This window comes from Cnephaeus nilssonii (genome assembly GCF_951640355.1).
Source record: "Cnephaeus nilssonii genome assembly, chromosome: 4".
Taxonomy (NCBI): Eukaryota; Metazoa; Chordata; class Mammalia; order Chiroptera; family Vespertilionidae; genus Cnephaeus; species Cnephaeus nilssonii.
This window is the reverse complement of record NC_137075.1, coordinates 101431459-101450320: the sequence shown is the minus strand read 5'-3', so window position 1 is coordinate 101450320 and position 18862 is coordinate 101431459. Positions and strand designations below refer to the sequence as shown.

General features: G+C 37.6%; 1 protein-coding gene across 4 annotated transcripts in view; it reads left to right on the top strand.

The window, feature by feature from the left end:
- Positions 1-18862, top strand: part of UNC79 (unc-79 homolog, NALCN channel complex subunit) — a gene marked incomplete at both ends in the record, with an annotated part of 163937 nt that overhangs the window by 17081 nt on the left and 127994 nt on the right. For all 4 annotated transcript variants that reach the window (XM_079768872.1, XM_079768871.1, XM_079768869.1 and 1 more), the window contains one exon: positions 12969-13033. In XM_079768872.1, coding sequence (XP_079624998.1) covers positions 12969-13033 — 65 coding nt within the window. The remainder of the gene's footprint in view (positions 1-12968; positions 13034-18862) is intronic.

Sequence of the window (18862 nt, the reverse complement as noted above, 5' to 3'; positions counted from 1 at the left end):
AAGGAACTGCATGGGTTCAGACTTGGAGACCAAAGATAGCGTGATAGTATTTTAGTTACTGGAAAAAGTCGCTATGCAGCCAGACAGTGAAGGGACAGGGGTAAGCGGAAAGCCTGGCAGGGCCTATGAAGGAGATTGGATTTCATCCTAATGGCCAAGGGAAACCACATCAGGTTTTAAATGGAGAAACCACATGGTAAGATTGGCCTGTTCAGAGCGTCCCAGAATCCCCCGGGGAAACTGACAGATGCTTCTGTTTCCCGGGTGACCACACCCTCTTGGAAGAGCCAGACAAACCTGTTTCCCCAGAATAGCTCAGCCTCTGCCAACTAAGATCAGAGTGACCCTTTCTTCTTCTCTTGCCTGTCTGAACAGGAGTTTCTGTGTACAGGCATTCATTCTTCAGTCCAACCTTGTAATCACACCTCCACACACTTCCATTTTTACAACAGTGTCATTATTTGCCTACTTGCCAGGCACTGTCCAAGGTCCTGGGAAAGCAGCTCTCTTGGAACTCCCATTCTAGGGGATCATGGCATTCTATGCAGAAAACAAGAGATCATGGAAAAAATTAACCATTTTGGTCTGTATATTACTATTTATCCAGCATTATCTGCTTGTCAGACATTGTTCTAGCTGCTTATTATATCATTTAATATTTTAGCATTCTCTTAATTGAACAAAAATTATGGACCAAGACCAGATTAAGTTTTACAGACATTTTCTCAATTAATTTTCACAAAAATCCTGAGAGGCAGGTTCTCTTATTTCAATGTTACAACAAAGAGTGGGGCATAATTTAACTAACATCCCTAAATTCACACACTAATAAGAAAACACTGCTTGAATTTGAATCTAGATTATCTTCATTGAACACTCACATTTTTTTGGTATAACAGTGTGATGTCACTTCTCTCAATTTAGTTCCTTAGTGAAACTTTAGCTGGAGCATTAGAAATTTCTGCAATGCCTGCTGCAGTGAAGGATGAAGTAAAGGGTATCATCAGTATTTAGAGTGCACTGCAACCCTAAATATTTTAATAATAAAAATTATATAGCCTCACAAAATTTTATGATGAAAACTAGAGGCCTGGTGCATGAAATCGTGCATGGGTGGGGTCTGGCTGGCCCACCGTGATGGGGGCAGATCGGGGCTGGGCCAGTGGGGGGTAGGGGACACAAGAGGTTGGCAGGCAGGCCCCACACCCCGATTGGGGTGGGGAGAGCTGATCAGGGGTGGAGCCAGCCAGGGGGAGGGGCCATGGGAGGTTGGGGTGGGGAGGTGCGGATCAGGGCCCCGATTGGGCTGGTTGGCTGCCGCAGTGCATGTGGCCCCCTGGTGGTCATTGTGTGTCATAGCTACTGGCCAGTCGGCCAGTCACTTAGGCTTTTATATATATAGATAGTATAATTTGAAATCAAGGGTGTGATGCCTTCTGCTTTGTCCTTTCTTGGGATTTCTTTGTCTATTTGGGGTCTTTTGTGGTTCCATGTAATTTTTAGGAGTGTTTTTTCTACTTTTGTAAAGTTGCCATTGGACTCTTGATAGGGATTGTATTGAATCTATAGATGGTTTTTGGTAGTATTGACACTTTAACTGTATTAATTTTTTCTAATCTATGAACATGGGATATCTTTTCATTTATTTTTTTGTTCTTCGATTTCTTTCATAAGTGTCCTTGCTGTAACCTTGCTGTATATAGTCTTTATTATATTGAGATATGTTTCTTCTATGCCTAGTTTATTAAGCATTTTGACCCTAAATGGCTGTTGAATTTTGTTAAAAGCTTTTCCTGTGTCTATTAAAATAATCATATGATTCCTTTCTTTCATTCTATTTAAAAAAATATATATATTTTATTAATTTTTTACAGAGAGGAAGGGAGAGGTATAGAGAGTTAGAAACATCGATGAGAGAGAAACATAGATCAGCTGCCTCCTGCACACCTCGCACTGGGGATGTGCCCACAACCAAGGTACATGCCCTTGACCGGAATCGAACCCGGGACCCTTGAGTCCACAGGCCGACGCTCTATCCACTGAGCCAAACCGGTTAGGGCTCTTTCATTCTATTAATGTGATGTATCACATTGATTGATTTATTCCTTGCATTTTAGGAATAAATCCCACTGGTCATTGTGAATGATCCATTTAATATGCTGCTGAATTTGGTCTACCAGTGTTTGATTGACTTTTTTTTTTTTTTTTGCATCTATATTCATCTCCTGAATTATTGACCTGTAGTTTTCTTTTCTAGTGGTATCCTATTCTGGTTTCAATATCAGGATAATGCTGGCCTTAAACCATGAATTTGGGAGTGTTATCTCCTCCAGTGTTTTGGAAGAGTTTGAGAAGATTGGTGTTAATTCTTTAAAAATGTTTGGTAAAATCCACCAGTGGAGTATTCTGCTCCTGGGCTTTTCTTCATTGGGAGATTTTTAATTTTGGATTTAATCTCCTTACTAGTAATTAATCTATTCAGAATTTCTATTTCTTCCTGATTCAGTCTTGGTAAGTTGTATGTTTCTAAGAATTTTTCCAGTTCTTCTAGGTTGTCTAGTTTGTTGGCGTATGGTTGTTCATAGTAATCTCTTATAAGCCTTTGTATTTCTGTGGTATCAATTGTAATGTCCCCTTTTTTATTTATAAATTTGTTGATTTGGGTCTTTTCTCTTTTTTCCTTGGTTAGTCTAGCTAAGGGTTTGTCAATTTTGTTTATCTTTTCAATAAACCATAAGTTTGGTTATTTTTCTATTATTTTTGTTCTCAATTTTATTAATTTCTGCTCTAATCTTTGTTATTTCCTTTCTTCTGCCAATTTTGGGCTCAGTTTATTTTTCTTCTAGTTTCTTAAGCATAGAGTTAAGATGTTTATTTGGGATTTTTCTTGCTTGTTAATGTAACCATTTATTGCCATGAAGATCCCACTTAGGACTGCGTTTGCTGAACCTTATAATTTCTGGTATGTTTCCATATTTGTTTGTTTCAAGAAACTTGTATTTCCTTTTTTCTTCTTTGATCCATTGGTTGTTTATGAGAGTGTTGTTTAATTTCTTCATGTTTGTGAGTTTTTCAGTTTTTCTCTTATTACTGATTTTTAGTTTCATGCTGTTGTGGTCAGAGAAGATACTTGGTATGATTTCAATCTTCTTGAATTTGCTAAGATTTGTTTTGTGGCTTAATGTTATGGGCTATCTTAGAAATGTTCCATGTGTACATGTGAAGAATATGTACTCTACTGTCGTTGGATAGAATGTTTTATATATGTCTGTTAGGCCCATTTGATCTATAGCAACAGTTTTCAACCTTTTTCATCTCATGGCACACAGAAACTAATTACTAAAATTCTGCAGCACACCATAAAATATATTTTTTGCTAGTGTGACCAAAAATAGGTGTAATTTTGATTCATTCACACTAGATGGCTATTGCTGTATTGGCTGTGTCACTTTTTTATTTTACAATCTAAGGAAAAAGAGGTCAGTGCCCCTGACTAAATGATCAGATATTACATGTTTTAAATATTTTTGCAGCACACTGGTTGAAAATCACTGATCTATAGTATTCAAATTCTGTTTCCTTATTTATTTTTTTAAAAGTTTTTATTGATTTTTAGTGAGAGAGGAAGGGAGCGGTAGAGAGAAAGGGAAACATTGATGTGAGAGCAGAGCATCCAATCAGCTGCTTCCTGCATGCTCTCTAACGGAATTGAACCAGCAGCCTTTTGGTGCACAGGAGGATGCCCAACTAACTGAGCCACACTAGCCCAACAGGGCTTTCTGTTTTCTTATTGATTTTCTGTCTGGGTGATTGATCCATTGTTTTTATTTTTCAGCAGCTTTACTATGTCTTTTTGGGGTTTCATAGGACTTCTTGATTTAATGTCTCTAGTCAGTTTTAGAAAATTGCCAGGGATTATCTCTCTTTTGTTAGTGATAACAGTACTTTATTAAGGTATATTTTATATATAGTAAGACACACAAGTATCAAGTACACGGCTGGATCCGTTTTGACAAGTGTATAATGCTCATTTAATTATTACCCAGATAAAGACAACAGAATGTTTCCATCATCCTGGAAACTAATGGCATACCCTTTTCCAATTAATGCCCTCCCTTCCACCCTGAAGCAGTCACTACTGTTTCTATATAATTCATATACAGTAATTCCCCCTTTACGCCATTTCACCTTTCAGGGTTTTAAATACCTTTAGGCAACCATGGTCGGAAAATATTAAATGGGAAAATTTCAGAAATAAACAATTTGTTGGTTTTAAATTGTGTGCCATTCTGAGTAGTGTGATGAAATCTTGTGCTGTTCTGCTCCATCCCACCCAGGATGTGAATCATCCCTTTGCTTAGCATCCACACTATGTACACTACATGCACATGTCACTTAGTAGCCATTTGAGTTATCACATCAACTGTAGTGCTATCACAATGCTTGTGTTCAAGTAACCTTTACTTTACTTCATAATGCCACATTTACATAACTTTTATTATAGTACACTAGAGGCCCAGTGCATGACATTTGTGCACTGGGTCGGGGGAGGGTCTCTCAGTTCGGCCTGTGCCCTTTAGCAGTCTGGCAGCCTTTGGGGGATGTTTGACTGATGACTTAGGCCCGCTCCCCCTGGGGACATCCTTAGCGCTGCAGTGGAGGCAGGAGAGGCTCCCGCCACTGCTGCTGCGCTCAACAGCCATCAGCCTGGCTTGTGGCTGAGTGGCGCTCCCCCTGTGGGAGCTCACTGACCTCCAGGGGGCAGCTCCTGTGTTGAGTGTCTGCCCCCTGGTGGGCAGTGTGCGTCATAGCCACTGGTTGTTCCGCCGTTCGGTTGATTTGCATATTACCCTTTTATTATATAGGATTGTTATCATTGTTCTATTGTGTTATTAGTTATTGTTAATTTTTTGCTGTGCCTAATTCATAAATTAGCCTTTATCATAAGTATGTATGTATAGAAAAAAAACATAGTATATGTAGGGTTTGGTACTATTTGAGGTTTTGGTCATCTACTGGGGGTCTTGGAATACATCCCGTGCAGATCAGGGGGACTTTGTATTAATATGATTCAGGGATTTATTGTTTTGTGTCTTACTTCATTCATTTAGCATAATGTTACTGAGATTAATCTGTATTGTTGATGGTATTAGTAGGTTTTTTTTTATTGCTAAGTAAGTATTCTATGGTATGTATATACCACAGTTTGTTTTTCAACCTTGCTATTGATGTACATTTAGCTGTTTCAAGTTTTTGGCCAATACACATGAAGCTACTGTGAACATCTTACACAAGTCTTGTAGGCATATGCATTTATTTCTCTTGGATATGTACCTAGGAGAGGAATTGCTGGGTCATATAATTTATAAAAGAATTTTAAACAGCTCTGTAAAGTGTGTATGCCATTTTACATTTCATTCAACAGTATATGAGAAGTTCAGTTGCTATACACCCTTGCTAATACTCACAGCTATCAGTATTTTGAATTTTAGCCATTCTCATGGGTGTGTATCTCATTGTGGCTTTAATTTGTATTTCTTTGATGATTAATGTTGAAATTATTCTTTTTTATTGGTCTGTATACCAATGCAAACTGTCTTAAATACTTTGGCTTTATAGTCTTAAAATCAGATAGTGCAAGTCTCTAATTTTGTTCTTCTTAGATCATCTTGGCTATTTTAGGTCTTTTGCATTTCCATATATATTTTAGTATCAGCTTTCATTCCTGCAAAAATAATCCTTCTGGAATTTTGATCTGGGTTGTATTGAACCTATAGTTCCATTTGGAAAGAATTGACATTGCAAAATATTAGTTCTCCAAACCATGAACATGATGCATTATTTAGGTCTTTAAAAATTTCCCCCTGTAGTTTTCAGTATAGAATTCTTGCATTTATTTTTAAAATTAATTCCTAGGTATTTGATACTTTTTATGATGCAAATGTCATTATTTTAAAATTTAATTTCCGATTGTTCATTGACAGTATAAAGAAATTTAATTGATTTTTGTATATTGATTTTTTTTACCCTGAAACCTTGTTAAATTTACTTGTTAGTTTTGTAGCTTATTTGTAAGTTTCTTAAAGTTTTCTGTATACAAGATTTTGCTCTCTTGAAAATAAAAATAATTAAAACATTTTCTTCTTTATTTCTAATTTATATGTTTGCCTGCCTGCCTCCTACCTTCCCTTTCTCCCTCCCTTCCTTCCTTCCCTCCTTTTCCCTTTCCTTCCTCTCTTTCTTTTTCTCATCACCCTGGCTCGTATTTCCAGTTCAGTGTTGCATAGAAGTGCTGAGAGTGAATATCTTCCCCCACACCCCCTTAGTCTGTGGGGAGGAAGCATTAAGGCTTTCATCGTCACATACAATGGTAGTTGTAGGTTTTTCACAGATGCTTTTTTTCTAAAATCAGATTGAGGAAGTCCCTGTCTCATCTTAGTTTGCTGAGAGTTTTTATCATGAGTGAATATTAATTTTGGTTAAATGCATTTTCTCCTGTTTTGTTCAAATATATTTTGAGATGATCATATGATTTCCATTCTGTTAATATGGTAAATTACATTGATTTGATTTGCATTGTTAAACCAACCTTACATTCCTGAGATACATTCTACATTTTCAGCTGTATTATATTGCCAGACTTAATTTGCTAATTTTTTGTTGTGTTCTTGATTCTATATTTATGAGGGATATTACTGTAATGCTTTCTTTTTCTTTTTTTTATTATTTAAAGTATTACAAATAGTAGTACATATGTCTCCTTCCCCCCCCCCGCAATTGACCTTCCCCCAGCTTCCCCTCTTCTCCCCCCCCCCCCCAGCACATGCCCTCACCCTCTCCCAGTGTCTTTCGTCCATTGGTTATGCTTATATGCATGCATACAAGTCCTTCAGTTGATCTCTTACCTCCCCCTGCCCCCCAGCCCTCCCCAGCCTTCCCACTGTCATTTGACAGTCTTACTGTAATGCTTTCATCTGGTTTTGTTTACAGAGTAATCCTGATCTCATAAAATGAGTTTGGAAGTGTTTCCTCCTCTTCTATTTTTGGAAAGAGGTTATGTGTGATTTGTATTTATTCTCTTAAATAGTTAATAGAATTTATGGGTAAATCCATCTAGATCTGAGGTTTTCTTTGTGGGAAGATTTTACATTGCTGAATTCAATTTAATAGTTATGGGGCATTTTAAATTTTTTTTTTATTGAGCGAGAGTTTATAATTTTGTAATCTGTGATTTTTGAGGAATGTGGTCATTTTCATCTAACTTATCAAATTTATTGGCATAGCTGTAGGATCTGCAGTGATGTCCTAACTTTCATTTCTGATATTGGTAATTTATTTCTTTTCTATATTTTTATTTATTAGGCTTCGTAGAGGAATTATCAATTTTATTGAACTTGCCAAAGAACCAATGTTTGGTTTTATGATATTCTCTATTGGTTTTTCCATTTTCAATTTCATTGATTTATGCCTTTATCTTTTTAAAAATATATATATTTCTTTATTGATTTCAGAGAGGAAGGGAGAGGAGAGAGAGAAACATCAGTGATGAGAGAGAATTATTGGTCATCCACCTCCTGTATGCCCCCTACTGGGGATCGAGCCTGCAACCCAGGCATGTGCCCTTGGCTGGAATCGAACCTGGGACCCCTCAGTCCACTGGCTGATGCTCTATCCACTGAGCCAAGCCGGCTAGGGCTATGCCTTTATCTTTATTTTCTTTTTTCTGATAACACTGAGTTTAATTTTTTCTATTTTGTTATGGTAGAAACATAAATAATTTATTTTGAATCTTTTGTATTTTCTAATAAAGTAATTTAAAGCTATAAATTTCCCCTTAAACGTTGCTTTACTTGCATCCCGCAAATTTGATATGCTGTGATTTTATTGTATTTTAGTACAGAATATTTTCTAATATTCCTGGTGATTTTTTCTTTATGGATTATTGAGATGTGTGTTTTTCAAAAATATAAACATTTAGTGACTTTCCAGGTATGTTTTTGTTATTTCTAGTTTAATTTCATTGTGGTCAGGAATGATACTCTATGTATTGCTACATATACATTTTTAAGGCTTATTTTATGGGTCAAAATATTGTTTTTGTTAGTAAACTTTGCATGTGCCCTTGAAAATAATGTATATTCTGCAGTGGTTGAGTGGAGAATTCTATCATTATTAATTAGGTTAAATTGTTAATGTTGTTTAAGCTTTCTATTTTTACTGATTTTCAGTCTGCTTGTTTTATGAATTACTAAGAGAAGATTGGTGAAATTTATAACACAAATTATGGACTTATTTGTGTCAGTTTTGCTTCATATAATTTAAAATTCTACCATTAGATGTACACGGTATTTATGATTATTATGTCATCTTGATGAATTGACCCTATCATCATTGTGAAATGTTCCTCTTTATACTGGTAATATTCTTTGTCCTGAAGTCTACTTGTCTGATATTTATATAGACACTTCAGTTTTCTTACGATTAGCATTTGCTAATGCTATGCTAATCATATATAATGGCACAAATTTTTCTATCTGCTTACTTTTAATATATCTATCTTTATATTTCAAGTGTTGCTCACAGGCAGCAAATATTTGAGTCATGCTTTTTGATAAAACTTAAAATCTATTTGACAACCTCTGCCTTTTAGACCATTTACATGTAATATAATTATTGTTTAGGCCATTTCCATTTAATGTAACTACAGATACAGTTGGACTTAAGCCTGGCATCTTGTACTTGTTTTCTACTTGTCCCATCTATTCTATGTTTCTTTTCTTTTTAATATCTTGCCTTCTTTTGGATTATTTTTACTATTTCATTTTATCTCTGTATTGAATTACTAGGTATACATCCTTTTAAAAATTGCTTTAATGTTTATAATATATACCTTTAATTTCACAGTCTCCCTTAAAAGAATATTATACTAGCTTACATGTAATGTTAGAACCCTGTACACTTTCATTTCCCCCCTCTCATCCTTTTTGTTCTTGTTATTAAATATTTTAATTCTTTCTCTATATATTATTGGTCTTACAATACATGGCTATTATTTTTGTTTTAAACAATAAATCATCTTTTAAAAACATGTTAATATGATTAGAAAGTCTTTTATTCATTATATTTACAAAGTTCCAGAACTCTTTTTGCCTTTATGTAAGTCCTAGCTTTCCTTCAGCCTCAAGAACTTTCTTTAATATTTCTTATAGTGGAGCTCAGCTGGCAATAAATTCTCTAGTGTTTGTCTTCGAGTAGTCTTTATTTCATACTCAATTTTGAAGGATATTTTCACTGGGTATAAAATTCTAGGTTGACAGTTTTTTTCTTTCAGCCTATTAAAGATGTCGTTCCATTGTCTTCTGGCTTGCATTGTTTCTGACGAGAAATCAGCGATCATTCTTATCTTTGTTCCCCTGTAAGTAATGTGTCTTTTTTTCCTGGCTGCTTTTAAGATTTTCTCTTTATCATTGGTTTTATGAGTTCGATTTTAATGAGTTTTGGTGTGATTTTCTTTGCTTTTATTTTACCTAAGATTCATTGAGCTTCTTGGATCTGTGGGTTTATAGTTTTCATCAAACTTGCAAAATTTTGGCCATTTTTTTTCTTCAAAAAATCACCACTCCCTGCCCCTGTTGCACCATTTTGGCTTTTAAACACACTTGCTTACTCTGCCTGATATTTTCCCACAGCTCACTGAAGCTCTCTTTATTTTTCTTCTAGTATTTCAGTTTGGGTAGTTTTTGTTGTTATGTCTCCTAATTCACAGATCTTTTCTTCTACATTATCTAAACTGCCATTACTCCCATTCAGTGAATTTTTCATTTTTGGTATTATATTTTTAATTTTTAGAAATTTCATTTGGTTCTTTTGTTATCTTTAATATCTAGCCTCATTGTGTTCATATTTTTCTTTAAATATGCTTACAATAGCTGTCTTAAAGTCCTTGTTTGCTAAAACTACCGCATTTCTGGGTTTGTTTCTAATGCCCAGTTTTTCTCCCAATTATGGGTTACATTTTCCTTCCTTTTCAAATATTGATTTTTGACTGGATGCTAGACTTCAAGAATACTACATTATGAAGTATCTGGATTTTGTTGTCTTCCATTATAGTGTGTTAAAGTTTCTTTTGACAGTCAAGTTACTGGTGGATTAGCTTAACCCTTCCAAGGCTTGTTCTTATGCTTTGTTAGGGTAAGACTGGGATAGCTTTTTCACTAATGTCAGTTCAGCTCTTCTACTATGACATGACTTCTAGAGTCTCCATTGAATATTCCAGGTTTTTACTGAGTTCCCTCCGCTCTGGCTGGTTGGAACTTGAATATTTCCCAACCCTATATGAGATATAGGAATTATTAGGTTATAAATCCCTCATAATTGTTCTCTATGAAGCCTAATTAAGTTTTGTCTTACACATGTTCAGCTTAGTATAAAGCCAAATCCCGCAAAGGACTCCTACTCAGATTTCTGGAGCTTGTACTTTGCTCAGCTCCTTCTTCTCTGGTACTCTACCCAGCAAATTTAAGTCACCTTGCCTCTCTAAATGCCAGTTTTTGTCCCCTCAACTCAATAAAACCAACCTACTGTGCTTATATTTCCTCTTCTAGGGCAAGGTCTGAAAATTGTTTTCAGGAAGAAAGCCAGGGTGGTTGTAGGAGTCATTTCATTGTTTCTCTTCTCTCAAGGATCATTGTCCTGTACTACATGTAGTCTGATTTCTGAATATAGTGGTTTCATATATATTTTCCATTTTTTAGTTGTTTATGGTAGGAGGGCATGTCCAATACCAGTTACTCGGTCATAGTAGGAAGCAGAACTCTTGTCTGCCATGTTTTTATGCTATATTTTTGTTTTTATTTTCAAATGAAGGGAGATCTATCTTTATTATATTTGCCTTATGGTAAAGTATATATTACAATCAGTTGTAATGTTTTTCCCAATTACAACTACTGGTGCTCTATCTTCAGAGATTTTGATTGAGTAGATCTAACATGGGGTCTAGGCATCATATTTTTGAAGCCTTGACAGATGATTTTTGAAACATAACAAAAGCTAAGAATCACTATTCTAGTAAGCTTAGATATAGTGTGACTTTGGTGAACTTAAATTAAAAATTCTACTATCTGCTGTTAATTCAGTTTCATTCTGTAAAAATGGAATAAAAAATTATAGGAATAGGATCTCCTGCTTATCCCCACCATCCACATATAAAGCATTAATCTCTGGCAGAACAGGAGTCTTTATAGCCTTAATCAAGTTCTATGGCTGTTGCAAAGTCTGATTTCTTTGTGCCTATGCCATAGCAGTTGTTACATATTTTGAATATTACTTTTATTTAAAAATGTCAAGAAAAATCACCTTGATATTTATAAAGTGCTCTGCAGATATTCTCATAATACATAGATTCAGAGATGGTTTTATCTTCGATTAGTGGTGACTTCCTAAAGCTCAGTTTTGAGAAGTATTCTAAGGCCATTTCTAGACTCAGCAGGATGGAATGCTCTTATGGATTAGTGATATCTGTTATGAATTTGGGTTTGGAGAAATGAGGCTACATGTCCTATGTATTTGGAACTCCTATACTGATTAAAGGCACTCTTTTTTTTTCGGTTTCTTTAATTACACAAGAAAACTTGTTGCTACTCTCTGTATTCATCTTGACTTTTCCACATGTAGGAATCAAATCTTATAGTTATAGAATGCCTATATTCAAATAATTTCTTCATTCATCTATTTCTTACTATTACTCATTTCTTCTTTCTCGCTCTCTAAAAATATAAACAATATAATACTGTTATAAGAGTAGTGGTTTTGATCTTTACTTACTTTTTTGTCTTGTTTGTATATTTTTTAAGGTCAATGGCTCTGTTGATTGTATTTTCTTGAATTGCAAATTAGACTCAAAATGTTATGCTTAGTCTAACAATATTTGAATATTGAAAATAGAATATTTGAAGTTAAAATACTTCTAGATAGAAAATTTTATAAAATGTTTGGAGCATAAATTAGGCTGAATCATTAATAGTAAATATTTTTTAATTATAATTTGGTATGTAACTAAGTAACAATTTCCTCTCACCTGCAAATTCTTCTATATTAGGCCAAACATGGTTATATAAGATTAGAATATGGCAATTTAGAAATGTGTCCTACTTTAAACTTATAATTCTATTACTTTTTTATTGTTAGCTAAGTGCTTTGGGCTACAGAATCATCTGGATGATAATTACTTGGTTCTTATCCTCATTCTCTGTGAGTTATACTGTGTTAAGGAGTTGGGTATTAGCAAACTAGCAGAGACTTAATTTGTGGGTCACATGTGTGAGAGAGCTGCATTTCATTTGGGCAAGAAAGTCATCTTTCCAGTCTTCCAGTTTGATGGGGTGGGGTGGCAAGTGGAATGGTGGAAGCTGCTTTATCATTCATTTCAATTGCTATCAATTTGAAACACTGCCTCGGGCCAAAAATCTAGGATGTTTAGCATAGTATATACTATAGTGAAAAGAGCAGAGTGTTAAGAACCAAGTTCTAGTCCTAGCTAGACTAGACTAGTTCTCATTTAGTCGTTTACTAATTCTGTGATCATAGCAAGCTACTTAACCTTTTTAACTTTAACTTACTCATATATTTAATGAGGTTAATGATCTGCTGTATCTATCCCACAGAGTTGTGGGGAGGATCCAGTGAAATCATAGAGAACTTAGAAATGGTATATCATTGTGAGGTAATATTTGATATTGTGTATACCACCTTGTATTAGATTGTCTCCTCCCATAGGAAAATGGATGATGGAGTTGTGATATCTTTGCTCAATTAAAAAATTTTTCATATATTTAAAATTCATTTTAGGAAGGCTTCTGATGATGAATCTATTTAGGTAAAAGGAAACTAATGAAGTATCTGCTGTGTTTTTTACTAGGGCACAAATAATTTCAATGAGAAGTATTCATCAGTTATGCTTTGCTTTACAGCTTGGAATCCCATCCACTGTCAGCACATTGAATGCCACAATGCAATTAACAAACCAGCGGTGAAGGTACTGTTTTATTAGACCTGGTCTCACATTGTATTGCCAGTGGTCAAATTGTCAGCAAGTTGTTGAATGAAATGTTAGTTTATATGTTATTCATGGAATTCAGCTTAATTCTTCACAGTGTGAGAGTTACTTGGGTCCCATAATAGAAATTAGTTTTTATATCCGTCCTTCTTTCTGCCTGTCACAATGCCCTCTTTGGGTTTGCTCAGATGTCAACAGGAAGGAGGTACTTTCTGTCCGATTTTTTTCAGTTATTTTCCTTCTAGTTTTATGTCATATTGCATTCACAGGAGTCCTCTGACTTCCTGATGATTTGTGGTCTCCCACTCACAGAACTCATCACAAATCAGATTTTCTCCTTCTCTTAATGCAGACAGCCCAGTCTACTCCTCTGGCCTGGCCTTGCTTTTCTCACAGGCTGTTCCCTATAGCCAGTCCTCCAGGATAGGGCAAACCATCCTACTTTCTGTCATTTTAAAAAATTGAGATGGCATTTATGTAACATAAAATTGATGGTTTTAAAGTGAACAATTCAGTAGCATTTAGCACTTTCATAATATTGTGTAACCACCACCTCTTCTTTTTCCAAAACATTTTTTATCATCCTCCATATGTTACTTTCTGAAAATATAAAAAAGTCTTTTATATTTTCACTTTATACTTCCCAGAAAGGTAACATTCCTGTTAATTGACAAGACATGTTTTTCATGACAACAGGTCTGCGTGGTATTGTTCTTTCTTTACAACATGAGCACTTCCCACATGCACAGGGATATGACCTTAGGACATGTAGATCAAGGGTATCCAACTTCCAGATGCGAATGGAATAATCCTCTCTAATAAAATGGTAATATGCAAATTAACCATCACTCCGCTACATAAGCCACACCCACCAGCCAAGCCACGCCCACCAGCCAATCAGGGCGAGTATGCAAATTAACCCCAATCCAAGATGGCTACAGCCACAGAGAGCAAGGTTGCCCAGGTAACAGAGCAAGCTAAGCTTTCCATAGCCGTTGCAGGCCTAAGCCTCCACTCAAGCTACAAAGTTTCAATTATAGAAGGTAAACAAATTCAAACAAATGGGGCAGAATGGAGCTTGAGAGAGCAGGCCAGGGTTGCTGCCGGCAACAGGGGAAGCAAAGCTTTCCACACACCCTGGCCGGGCTCACCCGCTTAAGGCTACAAAGTTTCAATTGTAGAAGGTGAATTAACTGCCACAGAAATGGCTGCCGGAGCCCCAGGCTTGGCTCCGCTCCAGGCTACAAAGTTTCAATTGTAGAAGGAAAATAAATTCCAGATACCAGGGCCTCCCCTTGGGTTGCCAGGGGGCGTGGCCGGCCTGCAAACCAGCACAGGCCCCTCGCTCAGGCCGCCCCACACCCCAAGGGAACCCCCACCCTGATCCGGGACACCCTTCAGGGCAAACCAGCTGGCCCCCACCTGTGCACCAGGCCTCTATCCTATCTAATAAAAGAGTAATATACAGATTGATCATCACTGCAACACACAATATAGCTGCCCCCATGTGGTCAAAGATCCTGCCCCCATGTGGACACAAGATGGCCACCACAAGATGGCCAGCAGGAGAGGGCAGTTGGGAGGCACCCGGCCTGCAAGGAGGGCAGTTGTGAGGGACCAGGCCTGCAAGGGAGGGCAGTTGAGAGGGACCAGGCTTGCAAGAGAGGGCAGTTGGAGGTGATCAACCCTGCAGGAGAGGGCAGTTAGGGGTGACCAGGCCGGCAGAGGAGGGAAGTTGGGGGCAAACAGGCTGGCAGGGGAGCAGTTAAGCATCAACCAGACTGGCAGCAGAGTGGTTAGGGGGTGATCAGGCTGGCAGGCAGAAGCGGTTAAGGGCAATCAGGAAGGCAGGCAGGCAAGCAGTTGGGAGCCAGCAGTCCTGGATTGTGAGAGGGATGTCCGACTGCCCGTTTAGGCCCGATCCCACCAGGATCGGGCCTAAACGGGCAGTCGGACATCCCTCCAGGAATCCCAGATTGGAGAGGGTACAGGCTGGGCTGAGGGACAACCCCCCGCCGTGCACGAATTTCGTGCACCGGGCTTCTAGTGTTAAATGAAAAAGAAATGATAAAATTGTATAATGTGATGCCAATTTAGTTTAAAAATTGCGTATCTGTATATTTATATTCATAGTGAAAAACCACCAGTAATGCTCATCAGAATGTCAGTTACTATGATTGCATTGAGATGGAGGGTTATTGAAGTAGTTAAGTTTTCTTCTTTCCTTTTCTCCATTTTCCCAAACCTCTACATTGGTAATATATTTATGAACAGAGAACAATATTTTTAATGCAAGATCAGATATGAACATATTAATATGGGTGTAAACAGATCTGTTCAGAGTAGATCAGAATTGACATTATTAGTCACAAATCAGATGGATCATGTTAATGAATGCATTGAACACATTAGAGGTCTTCTAGCTAATCTCTATTGAGTTCTAACATCCTAGGAGTTTTTCCTTTTGAGTGGAGTGAACAAAAACCTGTACCTGACAGAGGTATCAGTGACTCATTAGAAATGAAAGTAAAGGTGAAGAACAGGTCTACCTGGGGCGCATGGGGAAGACTCAGGGAAAATTGATTTGTCCTCACAAAAAGCCTAATATTTCCATAATAGTCAGCTATACCATGAGGCAGCAATGATTTGCCAAATAGAAAAGTAACATTTATTTTTATTGCAATATATTGCAAAAAAACAAAAATACGTTTGGGGCAAAAGCCAAGTGTTGAGATAGGAATTACAATGAAAATACGTTGGAATTTATAGTTCATTTTATCACATTCTGCTTCTAGTTTTACTATTTGAAAATCACTTTATGATATAGTTTGGCATCCAGATAATTCTCTAACATAGGAGTCAGCAAACCAGCCAGATCTTTGTAAATAAAGTTCTATTTTATTTGCTTATATATCATCTGTGACTGCTTTCATGCTATAATAGTAGGGTTGAGTAGTTAATTATTTTTAAGTATATTTTTTTTATTGATTTCAGAGAGGAAAGGAGAGGGAGAGAAAGCTAGAAACATCAGTGATGAGAGAGAATCATTGATCAGCTGCCTCCTGAAAGCCCCACACTGGGGATTGTGCCTGAAACCTGGGCATATGCCCTGACTGGGAATCGAACCGTGACCTCCTGGTTCGTAGGTTGTTGCTCAGCCACTGAGCCACGCCGGCTGCGTTTGATAGTTAGTTATGACAGAGAACACATGGCACACAAAGCCAGAAATATTTATTCTCTGACCATTTACAGAACGTTGGCCAATCCCTGATTTTTAACATAGCAAAAAGTAATTATCAAAGGAAGAATGAAACTTACCTAAGAAAAAATTTCATACTGGGTCTTTAGCATCAGGAAATATATAATTTACAGATTTAGATGGTATAATTATTTGAATTTAGGAATAATAATGCCTATTTCCCCAATCATTGAAACACCTCAGGGTTTTAACTTTTTTTTTTCTGTTCATCAGATTTTTTTATTCACTTGATTTTTAGATTCACTTGTTGATAGACATGTATTTGTTGTTCATAATTTTTATCTTTACCTTTTTCTTCTTCTTCCTCTTCTTAAAGAATACCTTTCAGCATTTCATATAATACTGGTTTGGTGGTGATGAACTCCTTTAGCTTTTTCTTATCTGTGAAGCTCTTTATCTGACCTTCAATTCTGAATGATAGCTTTGCTGGGTAGAGTAATCTTGGTTGTAGGTTCTTGCTATTCATCACTTTGAATATTTCTTGCCACTCCCGTCTGGCCTGCATAGTTTCTGTTGAGAAATCAGCTGACAATCGTATGGGTGCTCCCTTGTAGTTAATTAACTGTTTTTCTCTTGCTGCTTTTAATATGCTCTCTTTGTCTTTTGCTCTTAGCATTTTAATTATTATGTGTCTTGGTGTGGTCTTCTTTGGATTCCTTTTGTTTGGGGTTCTGTGCGCTTCCTGGACTTGTAAGTCTATTTCTTTCATTAGGTGGGGGAAGTTTTCAGTCATTATTTCTTCAAATAGGTTTTCAATATCTTGCTCTCTCTCTTCTTCTGGCACCCCCATAATTTGGATGTTGGTACGCTTGAGGTTGTCCCAGAGGCTCCTTACACTATCTTCAACTTTTTGGATTCTTTTTTCTTTTTGCTTTTCCGGCTGAGTTTTTTTTGCTTCTTCATATTTCAAATCTTTGACTTGATTCTTGTGATCCTCTAGTCTGCTGTTAGGTCTCTGTATAATATTTTTTATTTCAGTCAGTGTATGTTTAATTTCTAGTTGGTCCTTTTTCATATCCTCGAGGGTCTCGCTAAATTTGTCGGCCTTTTCTAGGAAATTCTTGAAAAACCTATAACCGTGGTTTTGAACTCTATACCCAGTCTTTTGCTTTCCTCCATTTCTTTCATTTGTGATCTGTTTCTTTGTCTCCGCATTTTCGCTGCTTCCCTGAGTTGGTGGAGTAGCTTTGTGTGGTAGGTGTCCTATAGGGTACAGTAGCTCAGCCTCCCCAGTTACCTGAGGTGGACACACTTGGTGCACCCCTTTGTGGACTGTGTGCTCAGCCTTGTTGTTGTTAAGTCTTGATTGTTATTGGTATCACTGGGGGAAACTGACCTCCAGGCCAATTGGCTGTGAGGATCAGCTGTGTCTACGCTGGGAGAACTTCTGTGCTGTAGACACTCTTATGAGACAAGACTTGCAAAATTGCAAAAGCCTCTGTGCTCAGCTTGGATGGGGCGGAGTCTCAGGGCGGAGCAGACAGCCTTGGCTTCCCGTCAGCCCTGCCCTATGAGGCCCCCGGGTCTCAGTATCCCTCGGTAATTGCTGCAAGCACCTCTGAGAGAAAGCCGCCCTCGAGTTTCACCCGCTGCCAGACAGTCCAGTTTCTCCCCGAATGAGTCAGGGTTCCCAGAAACTTGCCCGGAACTGGAGTTCAGCGCTGTCGGGAGCTTTTGTCTACCCTCCAACTTTAGAAAGCCAGCCGTGCACTCAGCTTCTCTGCGCGCGCACGCCTCCGGACCTCTGCCTTAGCAGCTCCTGAGTCTGTGTGCTTTCCCTTTTCCTGGCAGTCCAGATTCCCACCGAATGAGTCTGGTTTCCCAGCGTTTCGCCAGGGACTGGAGTTCAGTGCAGTCGGGAGCTTCTGTCTCCCTCCCGGTTTAGAAAAGCAGCTGCGCACTCAGCCGCCCGTGCACACAGCCGCCCGTCCTCTCCGCGTGCGCGTCTCCATATCTCAGCCTTTTGCAGCTCCTCTGAGTCTCAGTGTGCTTTCCTCTTTCCTTCTAGTTGTAGAATTTCCACTCAGCCAGCTTTCCTGTGGTTCTGGATGGTGTCCGTTTTGTCTTTTAGTTGTAGTTTTGATATTGTTGTACGAGGCAGCAGTTTCGGTGTTTACCTATACCGCCATCTTGGTTTTCCCTCAGGATTTTAACTTTAAATGACAGGCTGTTTGGCTTATAAGTTTGGTGCATTCCCCCCCACCCCACACCCCCTTCAAATCAGTAAAAACAACCAAAGAAAAGGCAGAAGGATGTTCCAGAAGAATTTGTGGCATATTACTACATAATCAGCTATAGCATGGATCGATTATTTCTTGAAGGGCAGGAACAGAATTCAAAATGACTTTGGTAAGTCATAGAAAGTTAAACTGATGCAAAGTGCAAAATTCAGCTAGTAATCTAAATGTTTTGTTCACTTGATCTAAAATATCCAGATATTTAAAAATATCCTAATGATCAACTGTAAAATGAACGCTTTTCATCTCTGCGCTTAGGCTAATGTAAACTCAGCCATAAATAATCCAAAACTGAACAGGGCAAAGCAGGGT